Raw genomic sequence first — 13,375 nt, forward strand, 5'->3', positions numbered from 1 at the left:
TGTTAAGTTTTTCAGTCTTTGAATCTGGGGGAGTTTATGAGGGTTGGCACGTGCACTGAGTTAGGTCGAGTGTTTTGTAAATATACTGTTTTATGGATGACGAAGCTTCACATGCGACAAACTGGCTCATGCGGTTCAGCAAAACTGTCCTCAAGGGTTTTATGAGTTGAGTCATGATGTTTGTTTAAGGGAGAGGGACATTTAAAGCAAGCACTTCTCATTGTGCTTTTCTCTTGTCACATAGCTCAGCTTTTCCTTTTTAATTAATTTACTGTTCAGCATGTAGTGGTTGCTCATCCTATTTTCTATATACTTTTAGCATTCTACTGGTGTAATCATTGTCTATGTGCTGAAGGTTATACAACCTGGTGTGTTTGTGTGAGTACACTGAAGGTTATCAGAGCAACAGAACAGACAGGACTTCCTCTGTTCAGACAGAGCACCAGGTGCAGTCCAGCCACAGTTATTTTAACACTAATACAATTTGTGTACGTGTTGGGAAACTGAATCTTCCACAAAGAGTACCAGGATGTGTGAAGGATAATTTTTCAGCCTGGTCAGAGACAGAGAAAGGGAGTTGATCACATAGGCTCAAATTTTTTGTCCACCTGGATAAACTTTTGTGTGTCACGATGGAGAAGAGCTCCAGCAGTAAACCAGATGTTTTAGCTCGCATACACATGCTTTCAAACATGGTGGATGACGAGCCAGCGTGCTATCAATTCAGTGCTCACTTAATCTTACATAATGGATCATCTCTTAAAATGATATCACTTCAAGACATTGTGTTGTTGTAGTTGAGAAGCTCAGCCAGGCTGTAATTCACCTGGGGAGCCCTCCAAGCTCTTTGGTTCAACTTAAAGATGTAAGGGAAGCAGACTGACAGTTTATAAAGCTTCCAGGCTGCTATGAAAGTCTTTCTATCGGATGAGAATTCAGGCCTGTAGAACTGGCCTCTCCTCTGGCCTAGTCTCCCTGAGTAGTCTATTTGACCTTCTCTCTCTATCTCCTGCCTTCTAAATTCAACTTGCACTCTTGTGCATTTTTAGTATCTTCATCTGTTCTATCTTAAGTGATCAACTCACTTCAGGGACAAGAATAAGCACATCTAAAGTAATTGGAAAATAAATTAGATTTTGATCCCTACACACCATTAAAACTGGCTTGAGATTTGTTTTTACTGGCAACTGTTGTCTGAATCATCTTAACCTGAGGTGGCTTAGTTGAGTGAAATGATGATTAACTTGATTTTCTTCTGGAGCATAAGAGATTGGCATTCTTATAGATATTACCTGTCTGCTTGTGATGTATAGGTGCAGCCATGTTGTCCATAATAAAGTCCTATTTATCTTAAGCAGCAGTGAGGCCCAATATTTCACAGCATAGTTGGTTACCCTTTATTCTACATGCCTACAGTAGGATCAGACCTTGAAAATGACAAGTGTGTGTCTGTGAGTGTTTGTGTGGTGAGAACGAGTCACACAGCTGGAATGCTGGGCCCCTCTGTGGAAGTTTGCCTCCACTCAGTGTTGATCTTTTTCTCTCTCTACCAAAGCTCAGACAGGCTTGCATGCCCACGCACATATGCACATCTTTGAGTCAATTTTTAGACTCGAAACATCGACCATGCTCTGCACTGAGGGGAGGATAACAGTTCAAATACGCCCTCCTCTTATCATCCTCATTTACTATAATTTTATGTTGTAATCATAATATGTTGTAAGTTCTGTTGGCAGTTCTATATGAAGACATAACTGACCAGACTTTGTTTTCCTTTTCCATTGTGTTGAGTGGCCACCAAGGTGACTTTTGGGTGAACCTGAATCCACTGTCAGCTAGTTTCACTCAACAATTTATTACACAAATTATAGGGTTGATCAATATCTGTATTATTGAACAAACATTAATTACTATACAACTCCTTTACTTGGTTACCATTTGGCATCCATCTCACCCCTTGTAGTGTCCTTCATAGATCCTTTGTAGACCAAACAATATACCGCAGCTCCCTCTTTCACTCCACTATTAGGTTACTACCGAGTTCTCTGTAACTCCCTTTTCATGGGGCATCAGTCACTTGTTTTGTTTGCATGGATACTTAACAATATTCTTAATTTTACTTGTGTTAACGCCCTGTTTTCCTTGTCTTTTATTTTCCTACATTCAATAAGTCACCATTCTAGGCGCTTTTATTCCTTGTTTACCTGTTTTCTAATAGATGCTCCAGTCAGGACTGTTCCTTTTGTGGAGGTATTTTCTCAGTTTTCTCTCCTGCTCTCTTGCTTCTTTCCATCACTCCCTTGGGTAGAACAGCTCTTTTAATAATGCAGCACATCATCCTGCCGGCCTCTCTCTCCGGGGAGCTCTTGTGTCGATTAGGCGGCAGAATCTGGAGCCAAGCCAAGGGTCTATTCACCGCATCACTGCACAACAAGAGAGCCTGTGAGAGAGGGAAAGAGCTAGAGAGATGGAAAAGACATGGTGGCATGGCCAGTGAGGTAGAGATGGACAAGGGTGCAATGGGCTTGAAGACATTAATAGAGAGTAGCAGGGACACATAGAGAGGAGAGAGGCTTTGATCACTGCAGAGCCACCATTGTTGCCTTATCTCCATGATGATTTGGTATATAAATAACAGTGTTACCTTCCACAGACTCTCTCTACCCTCTGCATCTATTAAAAAGATTCTTAAGAGCCTTGTAGTTCAATCAATTGAAAGGGAACCTCACCAATCTGTCCCTCAGTGTCATAAAGTTGTTTTGCGTGCAGTTTTTCCACTTATGATCTGTTCATTTCTCCCTTTCAGAAGTTCTTTGGACATCTTATGGGCTTATTATACTATTGTATATAACAGATATCTCAATCATGTGATCCTGTAGTTCTCTTTGACATTATCTGCCTTTGGAGTCCCGTTTAATAAGCAGCGCCCCAGTTTGTGTGTTTGTTTGCGTCTGTGTGAGTGTGTGTTTGTTCCCCTGCAGCATTTTATGCTCCACAGCTTTTGGAACAACACGGATGCCTGAGCATACAGATATCTGTTTCCATTTGTAACCCTTTGTCAACTCGAACCTCACTGAAAAACTGAAAAGGTTTTCTAAATCACAGACATACACCATCACACACAGATGTGTTGCCACAAATCAACATTCTCAACCAACACTTACACCTCAGAATCATCTTGCTTTTGTGGCAATAAAACACAAGATTCATGTTGCATCTTCTGTTCTCTTCACAGCAAAAGCCCCCCAACAATGACTGGCGCTTCACACAGGGACAGAGACCTGGACCTAGCGGGTGAGTTAACTGAGACTGGCACACACACACACACACACACACACACACACACACTGATAAAATACCCAGTAACTTCAAGGACATGTTGTTTTGCTGCACAATGCAAGCTTATCGTAAAGAGTGATGAAGGATGAGGAAAATAAAAAGAGGGGGAAGGTAATGTGCTGTAGCCATAAGAACTCACTGCCTGCAGAGTGCTGATTGTAAAATACTGACGACATCAAAGTCACATTGCAGCCTTCTGACTTTTAACTACACTATCGCTGTGATTCTGCTTAGTAAATTCAGATTTTTCATTCACACTCCTGAAGGAGCATCTCTGCCTGCTTCCAGGCTGCTTTATAAAATGGCTGCCGCAGCTTCCCCTCCCCCTCCAGCTCCCCCACCCCTCCCCTCCTGTTCCTCTCCTCTCTGCGCTCTCTGTGCCTGTGCGCCATCACTCAGTACTACTGATGAGGGACGGTGACCAGAGCTAGTGGGGGGGATGGGATATCGCATTTTTCCTTCTTGAGCTCTCTTCAGTTCCTGCGATCTGAGAGGTGGTACTGACTTGCTTAAATGACAAAAGATTAATTGTATTTCTTCATTTCAGTTGTGTGTTTTGGTGAGCGTGATAATTGCTATTTGCCCATATTGTGTGGGCTAAACTGGAGTCTGTGCAGTAATATCTTCACAACAATGATTGCACAACGCATTCAGCTTCCCCCTGAAACATACCAGCTGGGCAAGATGCTCTGTTGAGCCAAGTCAGGAAAATGTTAGACCCACACAGACACACACACACCACTGTCGTTATAGAATACCACTGGGATTGTGGATATTGGACATAATTCATGTTAGTGGTGGAGAAAAAGAAAACTAACTTCCCATCTCTGGTATTTTAAATGGATATGACAGACTCAACATACTTTCCACTGAGATCTAGAGCAAAATATCTCAGCATTTTCCATTTTTATACACTAACTGCAGCCTTAAGTCAAATACACAATGATTTTTTCAGACTGTATAACTTGTTGTGTTTTTAGTCCCCACATGCCATACGGTACACATATACGATGGACGCCGAAGAGTGGGACAAGGTACTAATTTAGATGTAGACACTGTGTGGTCACTTTCTGTCCTTAGCAGATGATCAGTGTTCAGTTTTGTCGAGTCACTGTTCAGTGGAAGAGGGACCTGATCACAAATTGGCTGATAAGGACAGAGAGTGGCTGAAATCTTTTAGGTAGTGCACTCCAGTTGAGTGCTGTGCTGTGTGTAGATGTACCTAACCCATAGCTTCTGTTAGTCTCCCTAAAAGTTTGATGGGGTTTGTTGATCGATGTGCATAGGCCACAATGCCTGCTGTGGCGTAGAAAGGATTGTGACACTTTTGAGTTTGCGTGCAGTGTTTTGTAGATTTGTTTATGCCTTGTATGTGTGCTATACATATAGTCATTATACTCTGAGAGCTCTTGTTTTCTCTTCTTCTTCAAGATTGGCTTACCATACAGTGTTGCCTTTGATGTATGTCTGTGGTGGTTGTAGCTCAACATCACCACATGTGGCTTTTTCATGTGATTTATCAACATGACAAAAAAAAGAGACAATGCAGACAGCTGTTTCATGATTGGTTTCTTTAAAAGGCCGGTTAGAGGTTACAAAGTTCTTCAGTGAAGTAAACAGCACTCCATAATAAGCTCTCGAGTCAGTATGTACACCAGACTAGCTGAATGGCCTTAAATTGAATTAGAAGTTAATGTCCAGAAGGTTCTTTGTAAAAAAAAAAAAAACTAAAAAAAAACCCTAAGATAAACCATGTCATGTAAGGTTGCAGAGGAAAAAAACTATAGTCCTGTCTGGCCAACCAAGGACATCCCTCTGTACCACAGTTCACAATATAGCCCACAGGAAGTGATAACCCTGACCACAGGAAGCGCTTAACACAACCACAGGATGTGATAAGTACAGAGAGATGCTAATTTAGCTGAAATGAAGCATTCCCTTTTATCTTAAGTGATGTGAAGAGGCACAAAATGGCTGCCCTGGTTTTACTGACCGTGCTTTTGCCCAGCCTGTTTCTCATTGGCTGCCTGGCACAGACAGTACATGTTTCTTTCCCTCAGTCTCTCCCTGGCGCCGAGCTGAAAACCACTTCAGAGTTTTGGCAGTGAGATCTGGCAACCTGCTCTTAAACAAATCCCTGTTTTTATGTTAGAATTCCTTTTTCACTTTTTGTGTCCTTTACTTTCTCTTGATTCCCTGAAGCAGACCAATTTGTCTGAGATTTTTTTAGTTGGTTTTAAATAGAAATGAGAGTCTCCTCTTTTATCTCCCATGTATTTAACATACTATCTATAAACATACAGTTCTGCTTTCTGCTTTAAGTAGGACCTGAGACCTCAGTGTGTCATTTATTGTCCTCTTTGGAGCTATGCACTCCACCAGAACCTTTTACCCATGTCCCTGTGGGTTGATGATCTTCCACTAAATGCCCCAAGTGGTTTGTTATTACCCAAAACGGTAAAAAGAAAAAATAATACATTAAACACAGACACAAAATTCAGGAGGTTGAAAGACTCGTTAAACCATATGTACTGTTTTTGCGCTGGAACAACTCTACAAGCAGGATCCATAATGGGTTTTAAAGGGTTTTTTTTTTTTTTTTTACTTCTGCTGGTCCTCTAATCAAGTGAAGTGACATTTATTAGTTCCCTTTCTGACATGGTATACCAGTTGTATGAAGATAACATACTGCACTTTCATGGCCAATCAAAACCACCATCTAAAAATCCAAAGATAGAAGGGTTTTTAGCATTTTGGGAACAGGAGTAGAGCCAGGATTAAAGCATTGTGACCTAGTTGTCAGTCGCAGAGCTTGTGTTGGTGTGTCACAAGTGCGGGAATGGAAATAAGTAGGTGAACATAATAGATCGCAGGTCTGCTTTCTCCTTTGTTGCCCCCACATGCAAATTGCAGACTTTAAATAAACAAGCCTTTGAAGGTGAAGTTTGCCCAGATGGAAATGTTCAGTACTCACTGAGCGCTGCATGTGTGACTATGCAGATAGCTATTTCCTTAAAGGTGGGGTCATTAAATATTTAATCAGAGTTACTAGACGGCGCAGTGCCCATGGTCATACCGGAGAGAGTGTGGACGTTGTACAATGTTTACTGTGTGTAAATGCGAGAACACGCTTGCTACTGTGTTTCTGTGTGCAGACAGGGGAGTGTGTTTAAGAGTGTGCGTTTGTTTGAGACACACCCTGTTTTGTACACTGTACATCCTTCTTGTTATCCTTGAGTTCCCCTCAGGCTGTGTACTTCGCCATCAGCTGCTTTGCCTTTACATCATAAACCACCAACTGTCAAACCAGCGAGCTAAACACATGCGCGCACACACACACACACACTTTGGAGAGGACGACTCACGAGTTATTTACAGTTGTTCTGTCTTCGTTTTTGCCACAGGGCAACTGGAGGACCTGAGGTTGCCATGGGAACCGGCCCCTGGCCCCAGCCCCCAACCGAGGCTGAGCAGCTCCAGGCCCTGATGGCTGCAGCTAACGGTGAGTCCTATACCATGTCATCTTTTTCCTCTCTTCTATAAATTCATCTTCTCTATTCTGAACCATTTTGTCTTGTTATAAGCTGTAGCGAGGTTGCGTGGGCAAGAGAGGTTTATTGAGGTTCCTGTGTGGTTGAAGGGCAACTAGTCAGACAGCTCATTGATAAAGCTCTCTCTGTCCACATTGATGTTTCCATGTCGTGGTTTGTGTGCTAATAATTGTCCAGAGGTTATTCAGACAGTGGACGTAACTACCTGCAGTCTCTCAGATAAACAGCACAGTTGATGTGTTGACCGAGATGCATGTTGCCACTGTACACAGGCACTGTGTTTTATCATAATATAGAGATACAAAGTTATGCAATATACAACCTTTAGGCTCATACATAACTAAAGATTCCCATATTGCACAATATGTCCTCCCTCTACTGCCCTATATCTCTATTCCTGTAGAGATTGTCTAACCAGCGCACACAGTGATTCATCTTTGGGCTTTTAATGTGGGAGCCTGAGTAATAACATGGAAAAATACACACACAACATTGGCTATGAAAGCGAGCTAAGCAACGCTGAATACAGTGACAATCCAAAAACACCAAACACAGAAATGAGAGGGACAAAGTTGACATGATTTATTGCCAAATGGACTCAAGTCATTGTTTCCACTGTTATTTAAACCATTGACACATCACATCTCCTTCCCTCTATACACACACACACACACACACACACACACACACACACACACACACACAGTCACACCCTCCCCCCTCTTGGACACTGCACCGGACATGGTGTGGAATTTTTTCCAATCGGAGTGAACAGAGAGAGACAGAGAGAAAAAGCCAGTGTCTTGGGCACAGTGGTAAACTGCATGTCAGCACAAAGTTAGACAGAATAAACAGTTGGTGCCATCAGGAAGGAAAGAGCAAACAATGTGTGTGATAAATACCAAAGGTTGTCTTCTCTATACTAACTGTCACTGTGTTGATGAGCTCAATGCAACAGCAACCCAGCTGTGAATTAACAAAGCATTGTTTAAGAGCAGAAAAAATATTTAAAATAATGTTTTCAGTTCCTGTTTTGGCCCTTTGGAAGTGTGCATATAAGTGTTTGTATAGGCTGAGAGGAGCTACAGGATGGGGGAGGGAGCGTTTGTGTCTCTGGCTCTGCAATGCAGGGGCTGTGGGAGAATTATGAGCTGAGCAGCTACGTCATGCGCACACACACACTCAAGGCATGCGTGATAGAAAACCAGAAACACAGAGGAGTATGCAGGGGAGACAGTTTCATCATCTCTGCTAGGAAGAAAACATCTGCATACAATCAACTGCTTTGTAACACCTTTTATGACTCTTTTGTTCATATTTGTTTGTACTGCTTTTTAGTTCAGTTCACTGCAGCATCGTGATTATCCTGAGCAGAGGGATATGTTTATATTAATGTTCACACAGAATCTCCCTTTGATCATTTACTACCATCTCTTAGTTTAACCTCCTTGTACGACCTAGTTTCATTTCACTTCTTTATTAACACAGTCACACTAAACCTTTCGAATTCCTGTATCTAACAAGTTTCATCCCTCTCTCCTCTCCCTCCTCACCCCTTATCCCCCCACTCTGTCTCTGTTCCCCCCAGAAGTGAGCGAGGCTACGGCCACCCTGGGACCCGGCACAATGGGCCTGAGCACCCGCTACAGCCCCCAGTTCACCCTGCAGCATGTGCCCGACTATCGCCAGAACGTGTACATCCCCGGGAGCACGGCCACCCTAACCTCCAACCCCCAGCAGCAGCAGGCCACGGCCCAGCAGGCCACCCAGCAGGCGCTGCCCCCACCCCAGGCCTCGGCCCAGCCCGAGCCCCCCAAGGCCGCCCAGACCCCTGCCTCCAAGAAGAAGTCCACCAAGAAGGAGAAGAAGTAGAGTTGGACGTAAGAGGTGTAGGAATGATGAACCCGGCCTGATCCATTGAGAAATTCGACCCCCCGTATCCCCCCATTAGGTATCTTACTGTTCTGCTGTCACTCATGTTAGCCACGGTCTAAATACTGACAGCACATCACTTTTAACCACATGGACATTGGATGGATGTTGATGGTTCTTTTGAAAGTGTCTTGAATGTGCTGAAGGCTGTTGTTGGTGTTGATAACACGTGCTGTGCTAAAGGTCTAGTATTGCTCACATAATATTTGTCGGTGGATCATTTTGGCAGGGTATGGGGGGTTAGTGTGATTTATTTTTTCTTTTGGCAAAAATCAAATGAACTTGGACAAAGAGATTCAGTGTAAGCAACCTTGCTGGGATGACAAGGCTATACGCAGTGATGTATTCAGAGATGAAATGTTAATGTCTTTCATGTTGGATTTATTGTGCTCTTTCCCTGAGGTGGAAAGTCAGCTATTGTAAAGTACGCTAGTTGCCATCCATTAGATTCCTATATAGGGTCAGCCTTGCAGGGTTTTAAACCATAAGTCCTGTGGCTATATGGCTGTTGTTTGACAGGTATTACAAACTCTTCTGCATGCTCTTTGAGGTTCAAACCACGTATACTAGTTTAGAGTTGCAAACTATGCATTGCAAAAGCAAAAAGGAGGACATCCTGAATCTGTTATCCTCCCACCAATCGCAGGTCAAATAATGCACATGTAGCATTTACTTGACACAAAAATGAAAATTACTTTTGTAATCATAGTTTAAAAAAAAAGATTTTAATCTCCTGATATTTTTATGACCTGAGCATGCACCCAGAGGACGGGCTGGCTGAGGGTGGGGTGGCATGACGTTGTGTCAGGAGTCACAAGCCATGCTGTCCATGCAGGTGGTATAGCAGCAGGGACTGGCTTTTTGTAGAACACCTCCAGATGGGCACACACATGTCCAGCTGCCCCGCACCCTCTACTCTCCCCTCCTCACACCCAGCTTGTGTCCTCCCCTCACTCACTACCCCACGTTGAGAGCCAAACAATGAGAAATGCACTGTTCGTATTCTGAAGATGAGAAGCTGTAGGGATAGTAATCACTTTGGTCTTTAGGGAAACACATAGATGTGGTAAACTTAAGTGCTTAGGAGTATCTAGACACTTTGCAGGCCTTTAGGGCCTTGGTAGAGTATTACCCCCCACTATCCTGAAGTGTTGAAGAAACTTCTTGATGTGACGAGTAACATGTTTTTTTCTTTGGGAGATAATTCGATAGCATAGAGGAATTGTTTGTATAAGATATGAAGTCTTTACTTTGCCGTCCATCTGTCTGTCAGACCTCTGGTCCGATACAACTGCATGAAAAAAGGCAGCTTGCAGGCTGGGTCAAGGGGGAGTGAAGGGGGTGTGCTGAGGGGTACACAGACTGAGGTGGCACCATTACATTGACCAGGGGGGTGGTAAACAACCTTGGCTCTACCCACTGAATGTACAGAGGAACCACTGTTGACCTGCCCACACGTAAACTTTCTCTAATGCACTGACCCAGGTAGAGGTCAACAGAGCCAAGCACAGCTGTCCCTGTTGGTGAGGAGATACCACTCGAGAGCCCTTTCAAATATCCCTTCTTCATTGAGATCAATGGGAAATCTTAGCCTCTCTACCACTCACTTCCCCCCTCCACTCCCTGGTCCTGTGAGGTTCTTCCCCACTGTAAATAAACACAAGTCCTGTCAATGGTATGAGCCAGTTGTTTGAATAGTAGGGATCACGTCCAACATTTTCAAAATAAAAGTCCCTCTCCACAAGGCGTGGCTTACTACTGGAATGTGTTGCATTTTGTTTTTCAAGAAAAATAAGAAAACCACAGTTTAAAAAAAAAGAATCAATAATGAATAAAAATCTGAGATGTTCTTCAACAGTTTGTGTTGCAATGTAGTAACTAAGCACCATGGAAGCCAACTAACTCTTCAGTGTAAATAAATGAATTAAAGACAACTTTAGATAAGTAAACAAAGTGACACACGTAGACTAGTTAACTTGTGATATGTGTTGCGCATATTTTTGTGTTCATTTTCTCTCTACTATCTTTTATCACCCTGTAAAGAAACAAAACAAAAAAAATATGGAAATGTTTCTATCCTTCTGTAACCTCTTAATGTTCTTTTGCGGTGATTTTATCTTGTGCATTTGTGAAAGAATGCCTCTCATTCTCTTTCTGTCCATATGAACAAATGATTATAAATATTATATATGTGTAAGTCCGTCCGCTGCTGAATTAATACTACTCTATCCTGCTGTATTATCTTTCTTATCAAATGCTTAGCCCCCACGCTATACCCCTGTGTTACTCTTATTTTTATGCTAATATTTATATTGCTGTTTTATTTTCTCTTGAACACTGACATTTCAAATAAAAAGATTCTGAAATCATTTAAAAACACTTGTTTTTGTGGCTTTTTATGTCTAATTTTCATACAGGCTACAGTTTGAGTTAACTTTATGCATGATTTACACTGCTAATCCTATTAATTCATAAAACTCACTTGTGATAAGAATGAAGTGCTGTACGATGACAATGTGCTGTGCATTAAAACTCTTCCTCAGGCTTTTTGTCTGTGTGACCCACATTCAGTCAGACTGCAGTACTCCTTATGTATCCCAGGATGCTTTGCTCTATCCCTGGTCCATGCAGGTGTTGTATGTGGCAGTTAAAAAAACCCATTGATATACAAATGGTTGTGTCAGCTTGACCACTCAGAGTTGTCAATGAGAAGAACATCAAAGAAGACAACTGTGAGAAGAGCTGTCATTTCTCCAAAGCACAACTATGGCACAACTATGCTGTCATTTCTCCTGTTATTATGCAATAAGATGTATCAACAGATGATAATAGGGCAATTTTAAGCATTTTGAGGTGTTTGAAATTTTATGACCCTTTTCTAAAGAAACATTGACATACCATAGGATGGCGTTTTGGGACATATACAATAGATGTATCAACAGACTATTTTCAAGCATTTTAAACATTTTGACATTTTCAACATTTATCAGCAGGCTTTTTCCAGAAATAACAAAAAAACACCATATTTTGAGATCATAAAATTAAAAAATGACCCAAATGCTCCAGTTAGCTCAATTATAGTCTGTTTATACATGGAGAAGTATAGTTTAAAAAAAAGAAAAGAAAGAAAAGCCATATTTTGAGATGTCCAAAATTTGAAAAAAGTCATAAAAAATTGAATTGCCCCTATACTCTCAAAATTGGTCTTATTATAGTCTTTTGGTACATGTAGTAGGGTGGCTTTTCCAGAAATAACAAAAAAAACACCATATTTTGAGAAAGTCATACTATATATAGCATGTCAACATTTTTCCAGAAAAAGTCATAAAATTGTAAAATGTCCCGAAATGCTCAAAATGGCCCAATTATACTCTGTTGATAAAAATTTGAAAAAAGTCATACTATAGCATGTCGGAATTTTTTGAGAAAAAGTCATAAAATTCTTGGTCTTATTATAGTCTGTTGATACATGTAGTAGGGGAAAAGTCATAACATTTTTAATAAAGCGTTTTCTGTCATTACTTCTGCTATTTTGCAATAAGATGTATCAACAGACTATACCAGAGCCATTTTAAGCATTTTGAGGCATTTTAAAATGTTATGGGGAAAAAAATTTACATACTATATGGCAAATTCGGATGTCGCACAATAAGTTGTCATTTTTGGGCATATTATCCAATACGATGTATTAACAGACTATAATTGGGGCATTTTAAGCATTTTTGTTTGTTTGTTTTTTGACGTCCTATAATATGTTATTTTTATTTACATTTAGGGATAGGGATGAGTATGACATTTTTTAAAAACTTACAATATATTTAATATAAAACTAAACTTGTTTATTCTTGTAGGACTGTCTGGAGTTGGATCAAGAATAATTCAGAGGAATCATAAGTAAGAAAAGGCATACAAAAATAGAAATGCAATAGAAAATATTCAGTAAAAGGGATCACCGGAAGATGCTAAGAAGTAGTTCATCATTTAGTCCTTTTGTATTATTCATGATTATTGTGCTATAAAAAAGTGTTTAGTGACAGCAATACATAAATCAGGTCATCAGATGGTTCAGTCAGACAGGGATTTATATGAAAGTAATGCCATTACAAATTCAAGCAGTTTCAAGCACTTTTCAAAGCTTTACGAACCTGTACTAACCCTGGTCTTTACTATAGTCATAAAAAATATTAAACGGTCCCAATATACTGTGGTAACTACAGCATAGAAGTAAAATCATGTCTGATACAGCTCATTCACCCAGCTCATCATACTAGAGCCACATGTTCTTTATCTTTTCTTTCACAGATCCTGGGGGCACTACAGGGAACATGGCAGCCTGCTCTGGCTCTTTGTGCCTTTCACAAGGTCTTACACAATAACATAGAGCCTATAAATAGCCTCTGGGACGTCACCAAGCAAAACAAAAGGAGTAGGCTCCAACTCACTGCTGCAGATGTTGGGGGATGGAAGGAGGGACTGGAGGGATGCAGATGATGCGAGTGGTGTTCATGAATCAGGAATGACATTCATTCTCACTCCAGATAATGCAAATTTTC

The 13,375-nt window shown here is 41.2% G+C and overlaps 1 protein-coding gene across 27 annotated transcripts in view; it reads left to right on the forward strand.

The window, feature by feature from the left end:
• LOC131981893 (protocadherin gamma-C5-like) overlaps positions 1-11,367 on the forward strand; it is a 338,840-nt gene extending 327,473 nt beyond the window's left edge. For 11 of the 27 annotated variants that reach the window (XM_059346411.1, XM_059346412.1, XM_059346417.1 and 8 more), the window contains exons 2-5: positions 3,236-3,294; positions 4,320-4,373; positions 6,744-6,841; positions 8,479-11,367. In XM_059346411.1, coding sequence (XP_059202394.1) covers positions 3,236-3,294; positions 4,320-4,373; positions 6,744-6,841; positions 8,479-8,762 — 495 coding nt within the window. In that variant the 3' untranslated portion in view covers positions 8,763-11,367. Of the gene's footprint in view, positions 1-3,232; positions 3,295-4,319; positions 4,374-6,743; positions 6,842-8,478 lie in introns of all 27 variants that reach the window. The other 16 variants (XM_059346421.1, XM_059346422.1, XM_059346424.1 and 13 more) reach the window with 5 other exon arrangements.
• The last annotated feature ends 2,008 nt before the right edge of the window (positions 11,368-13,375 follow it).

This window comes from Centropristis striata, chromosome 12 (assembly GCF_030273125.1).
Source record: "Centropristis striata isolate RG_2023a ecotype Rhode Island chromosome 12, C.striata_1.0, whole genome shotgun sequence".
In the NCBI taxonomy this organism is placed as follows: Eukaryota; Metazoa; Chordata; class Actinopteri; order Perciformes; family Serranidae; genus Centropristis; species Centropristis striata.